The sequence below is a fragment of the Pelophylax lessonae genome, assembly GCF_965119305.1.
Source record: "Pelophylax lessonae genome assembly, chromosome: 3".
NCBI classification, from domain to species: Eukaryota; Metazoa; Chordata; class Amphibia; order Anura; family Ranidae; genus Pelophylax; species Pelophylax lessonae.
Window position 1 is genome coordinate 337,437,086 of NC_138770.1, and position 13,989 is coordinate 337,451,074.

At 47.6% G+C, this 13,989-nt stretch overlaps 1 protein-coding gene across 1 annotated transcript in view; it reads left to right on the top strand.

The window, feature by feature from the left end:
• The window catches only part of PHF3 (PHD finger protein 3), a 279,560-nt gene that overhangs the window by 143,088 nt on the left and 122,483 nt on the right, over positions 1-13,989 (top strand). Inside the window, exons 6-7 of the mRNA XM_082249659.1 lie at positions 10,322-10,502; positions 11,420-11,573. Of these exons, the coding sequence (XP_082105785.1) occupies positions 10,322-10,502; positions 11,420-11,573 (335 nt within the window). The remainder of the gene's footprint in view (positions 1-10,321; positions 10,503-11,419; positions 11,574-13,989) is intronic.

Genomic DNA, 13,989 nt, shown 5'->3' on the forward strand with positions numbered 1-13,989 from the left:
GTTGGTTGGTCGACCAATCTTCTCGCAAGACGCTGGCGGATTTTCCCTACGCGGGATCTCGCCTTTTTGGCGAGGCTTTGGATACTCTGATTAAAGGGGTTACGGGGGGCAAGAGTACTCTCTTACCCCAGTCTCACAAGCATAAGTCCTTCCGTGGTAAACGGAATTCCTCGTTTAGGCCCTCTCAGGGGTCCTTTCGTGCCTTTAGGTCGCAATCCAAGGGCAAGCCCTTCAAAGGCCAAGGCTCACAGAAGAAGCCGTGGGCAGGTAAGCAGAAGTCCGGCCAGTCTGGTTCGACTTCCCATACCACTTCCGCCTGAAGGGGCGCCCTCACCCGTTTCTGGGGTGGGGGGACGTCTGCGCGGTTTCCTACAACCTTGGCTGACCCACATTCGGGACAGATGGGTTCAGGAAATCGTTCGATCTGGTTACAAGATCGAATTTCTCTCTCGGCCAGTGGGTAGATTTTGTCCCTCAAATCTTCAGCTGTCTCCGGAGCGCTTGCAGGATCTGCACCTGGCGGTGCGGGACCTGCGGGCCCAGGGGTGGTTGTTCCGGTGCCTCATCGGGACAGATTTCGGGGGTTTTACTCCAATCTGTTCACTGTGCCCAGAAAGGAGGGCAAGGTGCGTCCGATTCTGGACTTGAAAGCTCTGAACCGCTTTGTGCGGGTTCGCAAGTTCCGCATGGAATCCCTGCGCTCAGTGGTGGCTGCCCTGAGTCCGGGGGAATTCATGGCCTCCATCGATCTGAAGGATGCGTACCTACACATCCCCATTTTCGAGGGTCACCAGAGGTACCTTAGATTCGCCATTGCGGAGGATCACTACCAATTCGTGGCGTTACCTTTCGGTCTCGCTTCGGCTCCGCGGGTTTTTACCAAGGTGCTGGCACCAGTTCTGGCCCTGTTACGAGCACAGGGCATTGCTGTCTTGGGGTATCTGGACGATATCCTGATAAGGTCAAACGCCAGTCAGAGCCTGGTGACCGACCTGTCCACCACGATGCGGACACTGCAGGAGTTCGGTTGGACCATAAACATTCCGAAGTCGACTCTGTGTCCTTCGGTTCGTCTTCCCTACCTGGGAATGATTCTGGACTCTGTCCAAGCGAGGGTCTTCCTGCCGGAAGACAAGCTTCGGACACTTCAGGACGAGGTCAGGTCCCTCAGGGACAACCGGCACTCGTCTCTCCGGACATGCATGTGATGTCTAGGTTTAATGGTCTTGGCTTTCGAGGCGATCCCCTTTGCCCAGTTTCACACGCGGGGTCTCCAAGCAGAGATTCTTGCCGAGTGGGACGGGCGGCCGCAATCCCTGGATCTACGGATCTCGTTGAGCCAAAGCACCAGAAGGGATCTTCTGTGGTGGCTCCAGTCCCCGGCAGTGTCGGGGGGCAAGTCTTTTCATCCATTATCGTGGACGGTGATCACCACGGATGCCAGCCTGTCGGGCTGGGGTGGTGTTCTGGGCGTTTTGTCCGCCCAGGGAACATGGTCGGAGGAGGAGTCCTCCCTTCTGATCAACATTCTGGAATTGAGGGCGATAAAGCTTTGCCTTCTGCGATGGACGGACCGGCTTCGGGGCCGTCCAGTTCGGGTTCAGACGGACAATGCCACCGCGGTGGCCTATATCAACCATCAAGGGGGCACCAGGAGTGCCCGGGCGGCTCGGGAAGTGGCTGACATTCTGTCTTGGGCCGAGACGCACGTCCCGGCGATAACGGCAGTTCACATACCGGGGGTGGAGAACTGGCAGGCGGACTATCTGAGTCGCCAGACCCTGGACCAGGGGGAATGGTCCCTTCACCCGGATGTCTTCCAGATGTTGTGCGCGAAGTGGGGTTCTCCAGATGTGGACCTGTTCGCGGACCTGTTCGCGTCTCGTCTAAACAACAAGGTGGAAAGGTTCGTGGCAAGAATGCGCGATCCTCGGGCAGACGCCTCGGACGCGTTAGTGGCACCCTGGCATCAGTATCGTCTGATGTATGCCTTTCCCCCGATTCAACTACTGTCCAGGCTGCGGTGATTCTGGTGGCACCGGACTGGCCTCGCCGGTCTTGGTACGCAGACCTCGTAAATCTGGCAGTCGACGCTCCGTGGCGCCTGCCGCTTCGGGAAGACCTTCTGTCTCAAGGGCCGATATTCCATCCTGCTTTACAGTCACTGGCTTTAACGGCCTGGCTGTTGAAAGCCAGGTCCTGAAGGATAGGGGTCTCTCCCCTGAGGTCATTCCCACTTTGATCAAGGCTAGAAAAGCCTCTTCAGAAAAAATCTACTACCGTACTTGGAAAGCATACTTTGCCTGGTGTGAGTCCAGGGGGTATTCCCCTCGCTCATACTCGGTGTCGAGAGTGTTGGCTTTCCTCCAAACTGGAGTGGACCAGCGTTTGGCGTTGGCCACGATTAAGGGTCAGATTTCTGCGCTGGCCATTCTCTTTCAACGCCCTGTGGCGTCTAATTCATTGATTAGCACCTTTGTTCAGGGGGTGCAACATTTGGCCCCTCCTAGGAGGGAACCTTTGCCTCCATGGGACTTGAACTTAGTTCTGTCCATGTTACAGCAGGCTCCCTTTGAAAAGATCAGGGAGATCTCGTTGTCTCTGTTGTCCAAAAAGGTTGCCTTTTTGGTGGCGATCACTTCGGCTCGCAGGGTGTCGGAGCTGGCGGCTTTGTCCTGCAGCTCTCCCTACCTTGTGATTCACAAGGATAAGGTGGTCTTGCGACCTAACCCATCCTTTCTTCAGAAAAGGATCTCGGAGTTTCACCTTAATGAAGACATTGTCTTGCCTTCGCTCTGCGCGAAGCCTAAGCATCCGAAGGAGGTTGCCTTGCATTCTTTGGATGTTGTTCAGGCTATCAGGGTTTACCTGTCGTCCACTAAATCCTTTCGCAAGTCGGATTCCCTTTTTGTCCTTCCTGAGTTACCTCGGAAGGGCATGGCGGCGTCGGCTGCGACCATCGCCAAATGGATCAGACAGACCATTGAGCAAGCCTATGCCTTGAAGGGGAAGGTTCCTCCCTTCCCTGTGAAGGCGCACTCTACCAGATCTTTGAGTACGTCTTGGGCTTACCGTCATCAGGCTTCTGTGGCCCAGGTGTGTAAGGCGGCGACTTGGTCGTCCGTTCACACCTTCTCAAAATTTTATAAGGTGGATGTTCAGGCATTTCCTCCTTTGGCCGTAAAGTTCTCAGTGCGGCAGTTTCTTAGGGACCCTTGTTTTTTTGGGCCCTTGGTTATTGGGGTGTTTTACCCCTGGGTTACTTGTTTTCCTGGGATGTTGCTCCTGTTGAGCACGTTTTTCCTGCTGCCCAGTTGGTTCTCTTACTATGGTAAGGTTCCTTTCTCTGATGTGGGTACTGCGTTGCCTTTTCTACTGTTGCGTCTCCCACCCCTCATGTCTACACTGCTTTGGGACATCCCATTGGTGAAGACTTGTGAATGGGCGGCGACTGTCGGAGGACGTAAGAGAAAACGGAAATTTTGTAAAATCTTACCGTAAAATTCCTTTCTCTGAGTCCTCCGACAGTCGCCGCCCCCGCCCCTCTTTTGGGGTTTTTGTGTACTCTTACTGCTATGCTACCAAACTGAGTTGGGAATGCTGGTGCAGGGAGGTATTGACTGAGGGGACAGCCCCTAGGGGTGTGTCTATGCTAAAATCTTTTGTTATTAACAATTCTTGTTGCCTAGCTACTCCTGCGGAGCAAAGGTCAATACCCATTGGTAAAGACTTGTGAGTGGGCGGCGACTGTCGGAGGACTCTGAGAAAGGAATTTTTACGGTAAGATTTTACAAACATTCCGTTTTTTCCATAGACATAATGGCCAGAAAGGTAAAAAGGATAAAAAGCCTCCATAAACGTGGGGGGTAAAAAAGGAGGAGTTTAGGAGTTGTTAATAAAAGCGTTTATGTCCCAGTCAATATTTAAACCGAAAGGGACATAACATTTCATCCTATAGATCCAGGAGGTTTCCAACCTGGAAACACCCCTTGTCATATTGCTCCCCCTCCAATTCCCCTCAAAGCGATCTATGCCTAAAAATAGAGTGCCACTGGGATCCCGGTTATGACATAGGTCGTAGTGTCGGGAGACACTATGTTTCGGGAATCCCTTCAAAATGTTAGCCACATGCTCTTGTAACCGAACATGGAGCTACCGGATAGTGCGGCCTATATAATCTTTACCACATGGGCACCTAAGTAAGTACACCACATGCTTGGTACAGCAGCAGATAAAGGGTGGTATCTTATGGGACTCCTGCATAGAAGATGATTGAAAAGAGTCAATTCTCCTACCCCCTGCGGTGTTTATTTTACATACAATGCATCTCCTACAGGGGTAGAAGCCTCCCCTTTCCTGAAAAAAGGAAATTCTTTTCGGTGGATTTAAAACATTTGGGGCAATTTGCAATTGCAGCGGTGGTACCCCCCTGAACACCACAGGAGGTGTCTCAGGGAGGGAAGGACCCAGCACGCTGTCATTGCGCAAAACCCCCCAGTGTTTACGCAGAATCTTCTTAACGGAGTAATGCTGCACCGAGTAAGAAGAAAAGAAAGCGTGTTGAAACGCATCATTTCTCGCCCTCACAATCGGCTGCAACAAGTCCGCTCGCTCCCTTTAATCAGCCTTTAGGAAGGCTTTGTCTAGTTCGACCTCTCCATAGCCCTTCTCGACAAATCTCTTACGAAGAACCAAGGCTTCATTTAGGAAATCGCTCCTGTTGGAGCAGTTCCGCTTAAGTCTTAGGAATTCAACCAAGCCACATGATGGCAGCTGGTTGTTTCAATAAATCCGTTCCTGTCAGTCTCCTTGAAGTAGGTCGAAGTGACCAGACATCCATCAACCACCTTGATCTTAAGGTCAAGAAAATGTATCTCTGATCTACTAGACTCAAATTGCAAAACAATACCTCTATCGTTGGTATTGAGCGCCGACATGAAATGGCCCAAGGAATCGGAATCTCCATCCCATAGGAGGAGGACGTCATCGATGTATCTGCACCAGAGAACCAACCCGGGCACAGAAACACCACCGACGACGTCCTCCTCCCACCTGGCCATAAACAGATTCGCCATGCTTGGCGCAAATTTAGCGCCCATGGCGACACCACGATTTTGCCGGTAAAATGTGTTATCATACCAAAAATAGTTGTGATTCATTGTAAAATCCAGTAGGGATAGCAAAAACTCTCTCTGGAAGCTCAGCAGTGTGTCCCGCTCCAGATAATAGGCAACTGCTTCCATACCATGATGATGTGAAATAATAGTATATAAGGAAGACACATCCGCAGTTGCTAAGATGTAACTATCTTTCCATGTTATCTGAGCCAATTCATTAATCATCTGCGTAGAATCACAAAGAAAGGAAGGTGTGTTGAGAACTAGAGGTTGTAAAAAGCTATCTATACATTTGCCCACCCGGGAGGTGACAGAGTCAATGCCACTGATGATAGGTCTCCCGGGTGGGGTCACAGGGTACTTATGTACCTTCGGCAGATAATACATCACCGGAATCCGCGGCGCCGAAGGGACCAGGAACGCCTTTTCTTTTTTTGTCAATAGCTTTTGTTGAAAACCTCTTTCAACCAGTACAAGGAGCTCCTTTTTATACTGGCTGGTTGGGTTCCCTGTCAGAGGAACATATGTATTCCGATCCGACAATAATCTCTTCATTTCGGCATCATAGGCGGAGGCATCCAAAATTACGACGCCGCCCCCTTTATCCGCCGGTCTTACCACGATGTCCTTTCTTTCTTTTAATGATTTTAATCCCTTCTGAAAGGTGATCGCCATCCTGGGTTTCTTTAAATCCAACTCGTCCAGATCCCTGGCCACAAGGTCCCGAAACACTGACAATGAAGGTGCCAAGGGCCCAGGGGGGGTTGAAAATAGAAGAGTTGGATAAAGAAGTATTCCTGACCCCCATAGTATAGTCCAATCTAGGAAGAATCGGATTGGTCATGACATACCTTTTGATATTCAATTTTCGAACATACTTCTGTAGGTCGATGAAGGTTTCAAATTTGTTGAATGCCTTAGGGGGTGCAAATTTAAGGCCCCGGGGGAATGGTCTCTTCATCCGGAGGTGTTGTGTCTCCGGTGGGGCACCCCCGAGGTGGATCTGTGGCTTCTCGGCTCAACAGAAAGGTGCAGAGGTTCGTGGCATGGTCATTGGATCCTCTGGTGGATACCACAGATGCACTGGTGGCCCCGTGGGGTCAGTTTCGTTTGATTCATACCTTCCCTCCTCTCAAGCTTCTGCCAAGACTCCTACGCAGGATGGAGGCAGAAGGCATTCAGGTCATCTTAGTGGCCCCGGACCGGCCTCGCCGGGCTTGGTATGCCGATCCGGTGCAGCTGGTCGCCGACTTTCCTTGGAAGCTTTCTATCAGGGAGGATCTGCTGTCCCAAGGGTCAATCCTCCAGCCTGCTTTACAGTCGCTGGCTTTGACGGCTTGGTTGTTAAAAGCCCAGGTACTGAAGGATAGGGGTTGGTCTTAATCTGTGATTCCAATGCTGTTAAAAGCTAGGAAATCGACTTCTAGGAAGATCTACCATCGTACATTGAGTGGTGTGAGTCCCTTGGAGTTCATCCTTGCTCCTTCTCGATGGCTAAGATCTTGACCTTCCTTCACGGGGGTTGAACGGAAATCGGCCTCAAAGGTCATGTGTTGGCTTTGACGGTCTTCTTTCAACAACCCTTGGCCACACACTACCTGGTACGTACCTTTCTTCAGGGTGTTCGCCATTTGGTTCCTCCAGTGCGGTCTCTGTTGCTGACTCATTTTGGTGCTTTCGGTCCTCCAGAAGTTTATCTTTAATATTTTTCGGGATATTCCCTTGTTTATGCTGTCTCAGAAGGTGGGAATGAAGACATTGTGTTGACTGGCGGCATTATTTGTCACGGATAAGTCTTGAACGGGGTTGTCCGCTTCCTCTGCGACCATTCCCAGATAGATCAGACAGGTGATTCAGGCCTGTGACAAGAGTCACTTTGGTTGGGGGGCCTGTGGAACCCAGCTTACCTTAGAGAGGTTGGGAAATCCCTGTCTGAGCTCCCTGGGCCCCTCTTATGTGTAAGTCACCCTGTGTCTATTAGGGACACATGGTGACCCAGGAAATGATGGACAGGTAATTAAGGGACACTGAGAATATGGTTTGAATTACTTAAAATGGGACAGTAATATTAACCGTATATCTCAAGAAATATATGAAGACTATCCCTGGCCTGATTGATTCTGAACATGTTGATTGAAATAGCTAATTACATTGGCCTCTGTTCCATGTTCTTCAATGTAAGAGATGGACAGTCTGTCACTGGTGGTCTCTTCCTATTGTCTGTATAATAAGGTGTTCTGCGTTTATACTTCGGATATACCTTTTAACGGAACCGCGACCCACACTGTTTGTGGGCTTCGGTCAGTATTCGGCTTCCTCCAGTTTTGAACATAGATATTCCAGCCGCCCTACATACAAAACGAGCCTTAACTTAGCTTGTATGTATCTGAAAACAACTGACTCCTTTATTGAACAAGAAAAATACTTTTTATACACGTGAGAAGTATGTCAGTCACTACATGAACAATGACCCGAATATTTACCCAAAACATCACAAAATGGTTAGATAACGAGGTACAGCTGACTCATGGCTAATCCCATCTAGACAAAGTTATCATTAACTTGCTAATTAACACTTAAACAAGCCTGGAAGACCAGACTGCCGGCAACAAGGCTAAAACAAAATTACACATATTCCAACAGGGGTAAGGTTCCTCCTTTCCTTATCAAGGCACACTCTAATTAGGCGCTCAGTGCCTCCTGGACCTTTTGTCATCAGGTGTCGGTGACACAGGTTTGCAGGTGGCCACCTGGTCGTCGGTGCCAGGTTTTTGTAGGCTGCTATTTAGAGGCATTGGTCCTCTTTGAGTGTGTATTGTTTTTTTCAGGTGGGCTCCAGTTGTTTTGGTGGAACTCCTGTTTACCTGGTTGGCTATAGTTAGCCTTGGGAATTTTTTGCTGTTCCCACCCCTCATGTTTAACACTGCTTTGGGAAGTCCCAATGGTTAATAATATCAGGAGCTGTGTCCGTCAATGAATGAAAGAGAAAATGGGATTTTTGACTTACCATAAAATCAATTTCTTTGATGTTTATTGACGGACACAGCACCCACCCCTCTGTGAAGTTGTATTTTCTCTGACACTGCTTGTAACAAAAGTAAATATAGCAGAGAGAGGGAGTATACCCCCTGGGACTGCCCATAGTCGTAACCAGACTTTTTTTTTCTGCCTAGTGTCCTACTCCTGTAGGGGGCAGTATAACCCATTGGTTAAGAATATCAGGAGAAATGGATTTTACGGTAAGTCAAAAATCCCATTTTTCTGTACTTGATGAAAATGATCTTTGCCTAAATTAAAATGATTGCAGTCACCATATCCAAGACCTGGTAAGCTGCAATACATTCTTGTTTTTGGGTTTTGATACACTTAAAGGCCTTTTTACATTCCTGCAGTGAATTAACTCATTTTACGTTAAAGCATTCTTTTGAAGTCAAAGGGACCAACAACGCACTAAAAACATTTTGAAAATTGGACATGCTACAAAATTTGTAATGCAATGCACTATCATTTGTTGTGGCATCCTGGGGTGCAACGCAACAAGGTAAATTGAACCATTAGTGGGCTATTTGTGAATTGGCTGGCAGTACAAGCACCTGACAAAGAGCATTAGTGCAACTGTATATGCTTTAAAAATAAATTCTACACATTGAGCAAGATAATTTGGAGTCTGGTAACACACACACACACACACACACTCTCTCTCAAAAAATCGATATCTATCTGTACTGTACTGTTCACACGTACATACACACAAAATTAAATCTAATTTAGTCTTGCTTAGTGCTGCACGATGCAATGGCTTTGGCCTGAGTGGCCTATTAGCAGGCCTTGTGGGAGGCGTATGTGCAGCTATACAAATACAAAAAAGTAAATCATTGCGTAAACAGTTTCAGAGAATTGTGGATGGCACTGCAGGGGAATATTGCTAAGATAAAGGTATGAGCTAAAACTGTACACTTTCATCCACTGGTGCAGGCCTTTGTTTATGCACTCATTGTTATGTTTGTTAAAAAAATATATATAATTTTACTGCTGATGTATGGAGACTGCCGTTGCTACCTCCTCTGAGGAAAATGCTAGCTTTTGGTCTGTCACTGACCTGGAACAAGCTTGTAAATCAGAAAAAGCAGAAAAAAATCAGAGCTCTTTTCCTGCACACTTGCTCAGCTCAGTGACTAGAAAGTTTTGAGGCCAGTGGGTCAGCATTTCAAGCTGCTAGAATTTCAGAAGGAAATAAGGTCAGGTTTCCTTCAAGCTCATCAGTTTCTCCTATAAAATTATATTTATGTTAGGGATCGACTGATATAGTTTTTTCAGGGCCGATACTGATTTTCTGGCCACCCTTCAGGCCGATAGCCAATATTTACATACATTTTTTTTTTTTGATCACCTTTATTGCTGTCACAAGGAATGTAAACTTCCTTTGTGACAGTAAGAGGCAGTGACAGGTACTCTTTATGGGGGGATCTGGTGTCTGTAAGATCCCAACCCCCTCCTCTACACTTAAAAGCATTCAAAACGCCAAGTTTGGCTGTTTTGAATACTGTAATTTGTTTAAAATCTGGCGCCTTTAAGGCTCCATTAACTGGAAGTGATGTCATGGCATTGTTTGCGGGTTACTACATCGGAGACCCGATCAGAGCCAATTACAGCTTTGTTCAGGTCTACGGCTAGCCGGCGGACATGCCAGCTGGTTGATTGGGCCTCCTGGTAGGACCGAAGACCCGGGTGGAGCAGCAGGAGGGGGGAGGGGAACGTCCCCTCCCACTGCTTGTAATAACAGCCGAGTGGGTGACTAACTGCATCGCTTTTTATTACAAGAAAGCCAACCGTTGGCTCTAAAAAGGGTATCGGGGTGATGCCTGTAGCTGTAGGCATCCCTCTGGTAGAACCAATTGAAGCAATATCGGCCATACCGGCAACTTTTTGACTGATACGGATGCTTAAAAAAAAGTGAATATCGGCCCCTGATAATCAGCCCTACTGATAATCAGTCAATCTAACTTGTATATTTATAAAAGAGCTTTAAGAAGATAATAGATTATCTTTATGCTTGGCTTATCGACATTGCAAATGTTTCTCTTCAACCACTTGCTTAAAATATTTAAGTCTATTGTGAGGATTTAAAATATAGTAGTTGTTCTAACACTGTAAAAAGTACTATTTTAGCATACAATAAGCGTTTGAAATATGTTTGGTTTTAGAGCTCTGGAGATAATAAACAAGTCCTAGAAAGGAAGGAATTGGAAATGAAGAAACATGCATCTGACAGAAAGACCTTGCAGTCTGCCACAACATCTCACCGTGTCTCTGAAGAAAAACGAGAAAGGTCTTTAAAAGATCCTACCGCTGCTCCATCCAATGATGAAAAGTCCCCAAAATCAGGTATTATTAATGCAGCTGAAGTGTCTGTTTTAGTTTAAAGCGGAGTTCCACTGGCTTTTGTGTTTGTTAAAAGTCAGCAGCTACAAAATAAAAAATAAACACATACTCACCTGTCCCACGGTCCAGCGATGTGGTCGGGGGGAGCCTCGGTTCTCTCCGTCTTATCCCTGCGGCGCCGGCATCACTACTGTGGGCACCAGGCTGTGACAGCTTGCGGCTTCGCAGCCATGTGCGCATGCGCGAGTCGCGCTGCGCGTCGTGACTGACCAGGCAATCTTCTGGGACCTGTGACGTGTCCCAGAAGATTGCAGGGAGGGAGGATGAGAGGAGAACCTCTGCCCAAGCCGCCTAGGGGGCCCGAGTGGAAGTGGGAGCAGGTACCTGTCAAAACTAGGTACCCCCTCCCACCCCCAAAAAATGACATGCCAAATGTGGCATGTCACGGGGTCGGGACCTCTTAAAGTGGAAGTTCCAGTTTTGAGTGGAACTCTGCTTTAAATGTATGAGGGTTCTTCAAAAAAGTTATTCAAAAAGTTTCTAAACTTTTTTATAAGTTTTCCAGCCATCTTCACCACAGTGTAACAACTATGTGACCACTAAACTGCAAGGTCAGCTGGCTTGCCAGAGAGACTAGTCACATGAAACTATTAGACACAACCAATTGCTACTCCTTCCTCACTGTTTCCAACAAAAATATAATGGTGCGAAAACTTTTTGAAGACCCCCTCCTATTCTTGTGACTGCTGCATTCTAACTATAAGTTAGTGTAGTGTATACTATAAGTAGTATGTAGTGTCGTGAATACTAAAAACTAGACATTACCTTCTTCTGAATGAGATGTAAATTTTATTAAAATGCCTTTTGTTAAACTGGGCATTTCTGTTTTTAAAAAATATTACTTGTGCTTTTGCAAACAGGTGCTAGTGAGAAGCAAGACATTAAAAAAAAGAAACCAGAAAAGAGGGGATCTTCATCAGGTGTACCTAATCCCTCTCCATCTACGCCAAAACCATCTGTTGATCAAATAAGGCAAAGTGTCCGGCAATCTTTAAAAGATATTCTACTAAAAAGGTATGAAAAGGATTTTAAAGGAAATCTGTACACAGACAGTGTGGAAACAAGGCATACAGTATACAGTATCTCACATAAGTGAGTACACTCCTCACATTTTTGTAAATATTTTGTTATATCTTTTCACGTGACAACACTGAGACCCGGTTCACACTTCTGCGTGTGCCGGGTTCACATGTCATGTCGGAGCGCACTGCTCCGACATGACATGCGATCAGCTGTGCGGTGCGAGTTTAGCCATACAGTTTGTATGGCTAAATTCGCACCGCACCCGCAGCAAAGACGCACAGGAGGCATTTTTGCTGCTGCATCAGGATCGGATCGCACAGCGGTTCACACTTGTGCGATCCGATCCTGTGCGAACTGCACGATCGCACTGTGATATGCGATCAAACTGGGGGTGTCGTTAAGATTACATTGACACCCCCAGCGGATCGCATATGGCAGTGTGAACTGCCGGGGGTGCGTGTGCGATGCGGGAACAGGCTGCGAATTCGCAGCCCTCCCGCATCGCAATAGTGTGAACCGAGCCTGAAGAAATTACACTTTACAACAATGTAAAGTAGTGAGTGTATAGCTTGTAGAACAGTGTAAATTTGTCATCCCCTAAAAATAACACGCAGCCATTAATGTCTAAACTGCTGGCAACAAAAGTGAGTACACACCTAAGTGAAAATGTCCAAATTGGGCTAAAAGTGTCAATATTTTGTGTGGCCACCATTATTTTCCAGCACTGCCCTAACCCTCTTGGGCATGGAGTTCACCAGAGCTTCACAGGTTGCCACTGGAGTCCTCTTCCACTCCTCCGTGACGACATAACAAGGCTGGTGGAAGTTAGAGACCTTGCGCTCCTCCACCTTCTGTTTGAGGATGCCCCACAGATGCTCAATATGGTTTTGGTCTGGAGACATGCTTGGCCAGTCCATCACCTTTACCCTCAGCTTCTTTAGCAAGGCAGTGGTCGTCTTGGAGGTGTATTTGTGGTCGCTATCATGTTGGAATACTGCCCTGCGGCCCAGTCTCTGAATGGTCTGCTTCAGTATGTCACAGTACATGTTGACATTCATGGTTCCCTCAATGAACTGTAGCTCCCCAGTGCCAGTAGCACTCATGCAGCCCCAGACCGTGACACTCCCCCCCCACCATGCTTGACGGTAGGCAAGACACACTTGTTGTACTCCTCACCTGGTTGCTGCCACACACGCTTGACACCATCTGAATCAAATAAGTTTATCTTGGTCTCATCAGACCACAGGACATGGTTCCAGTAATCCATGTCTTTAGTCTGCTTGTCTTCAGCAAACTGTTTGCGGGCTTTCTTGTGTATCATCTTTAGAAGAGGCTTCCTTCTGGGACGACAGCCATGCAGACCAATTTGATGCAGTGTGCAGCATATGGTCTGAGCACTTACAGACTGACTCCCCACCCATTAAACCTCGGCAGCAATGCTGGCAGCACTCATACGTCTATTTCCCAAAGACAACCTCTGGGTGTGAGGCTGAGCACATGCACTGAACTTCTTTGGTCAACCATGGCGAGGCCTGTTCTGAGTGGATCCTGTCCTGTTAAACCGCTGTATGGTCTTGCCCAACGTGCTGCAGCTCAGTTTTAGGGTCTTGGCAATCTTCTCTTTATGTAGAGCAACAATTCTTTTTTTTCAGATCCTCAGAGAGTCTTTGCTGTGAGGTGCCATGTTGAACTTCCAGTGACCAGTATGAGAGAGTGAGGGTGATAACACCAAATTTAAGACACCTGCTCCCCATTCACACCTTAGACCTTGTAACACTAACAAGTCACATGACACCAGGGATAGAAAATAGCTAATTGGGCACAATTTGGACATTTTCACTAAGGGCTCTTTCACACGGTCCGCCTCCGCAGGCGGATCCGTGTTGCTCAGCGGCGATCCCCGCTGAGCCGGGCGGATGACAGCTCCGTCTCCGCTTGCAGAGCGGAGAGGGAGGTGTCTCAGCACCCGCTGCCCTCTATGGGGGATCGGAGGAGAGCGGACCGCTTGTCCGCTCTCATCAGATCCAATCCGCTCCGATTACTGATTAGGTGACCTCCGCTGACACCCGCTGCCCCATAGAGCTGCATGGAGGATCCGATCAGATCCGCCTAAAAAACTGACAGGCGGATCTGATCGGACCGCCCGTGTGAAAGAGCCCTTAGGGGTGTACTCCTTTTTTGTTGCCAGCGGTTTAGACATTAATGGCTGTGTGTTCAGTTAGTTTGAGGGGACAGCAAATGCTATACAAGCTGTACACTCACTATTTTACATTGTAGCAAAGTGTCATTTCTTCAGTGTTGTCACATGAAAAGATATAATAAAATATTTACAAAAATGTGAGGGCTGTACTCACTTTTGTGAGATACTGTTTAAAGGTGAATAACTTTCTTTTTAAAAATTATAAAG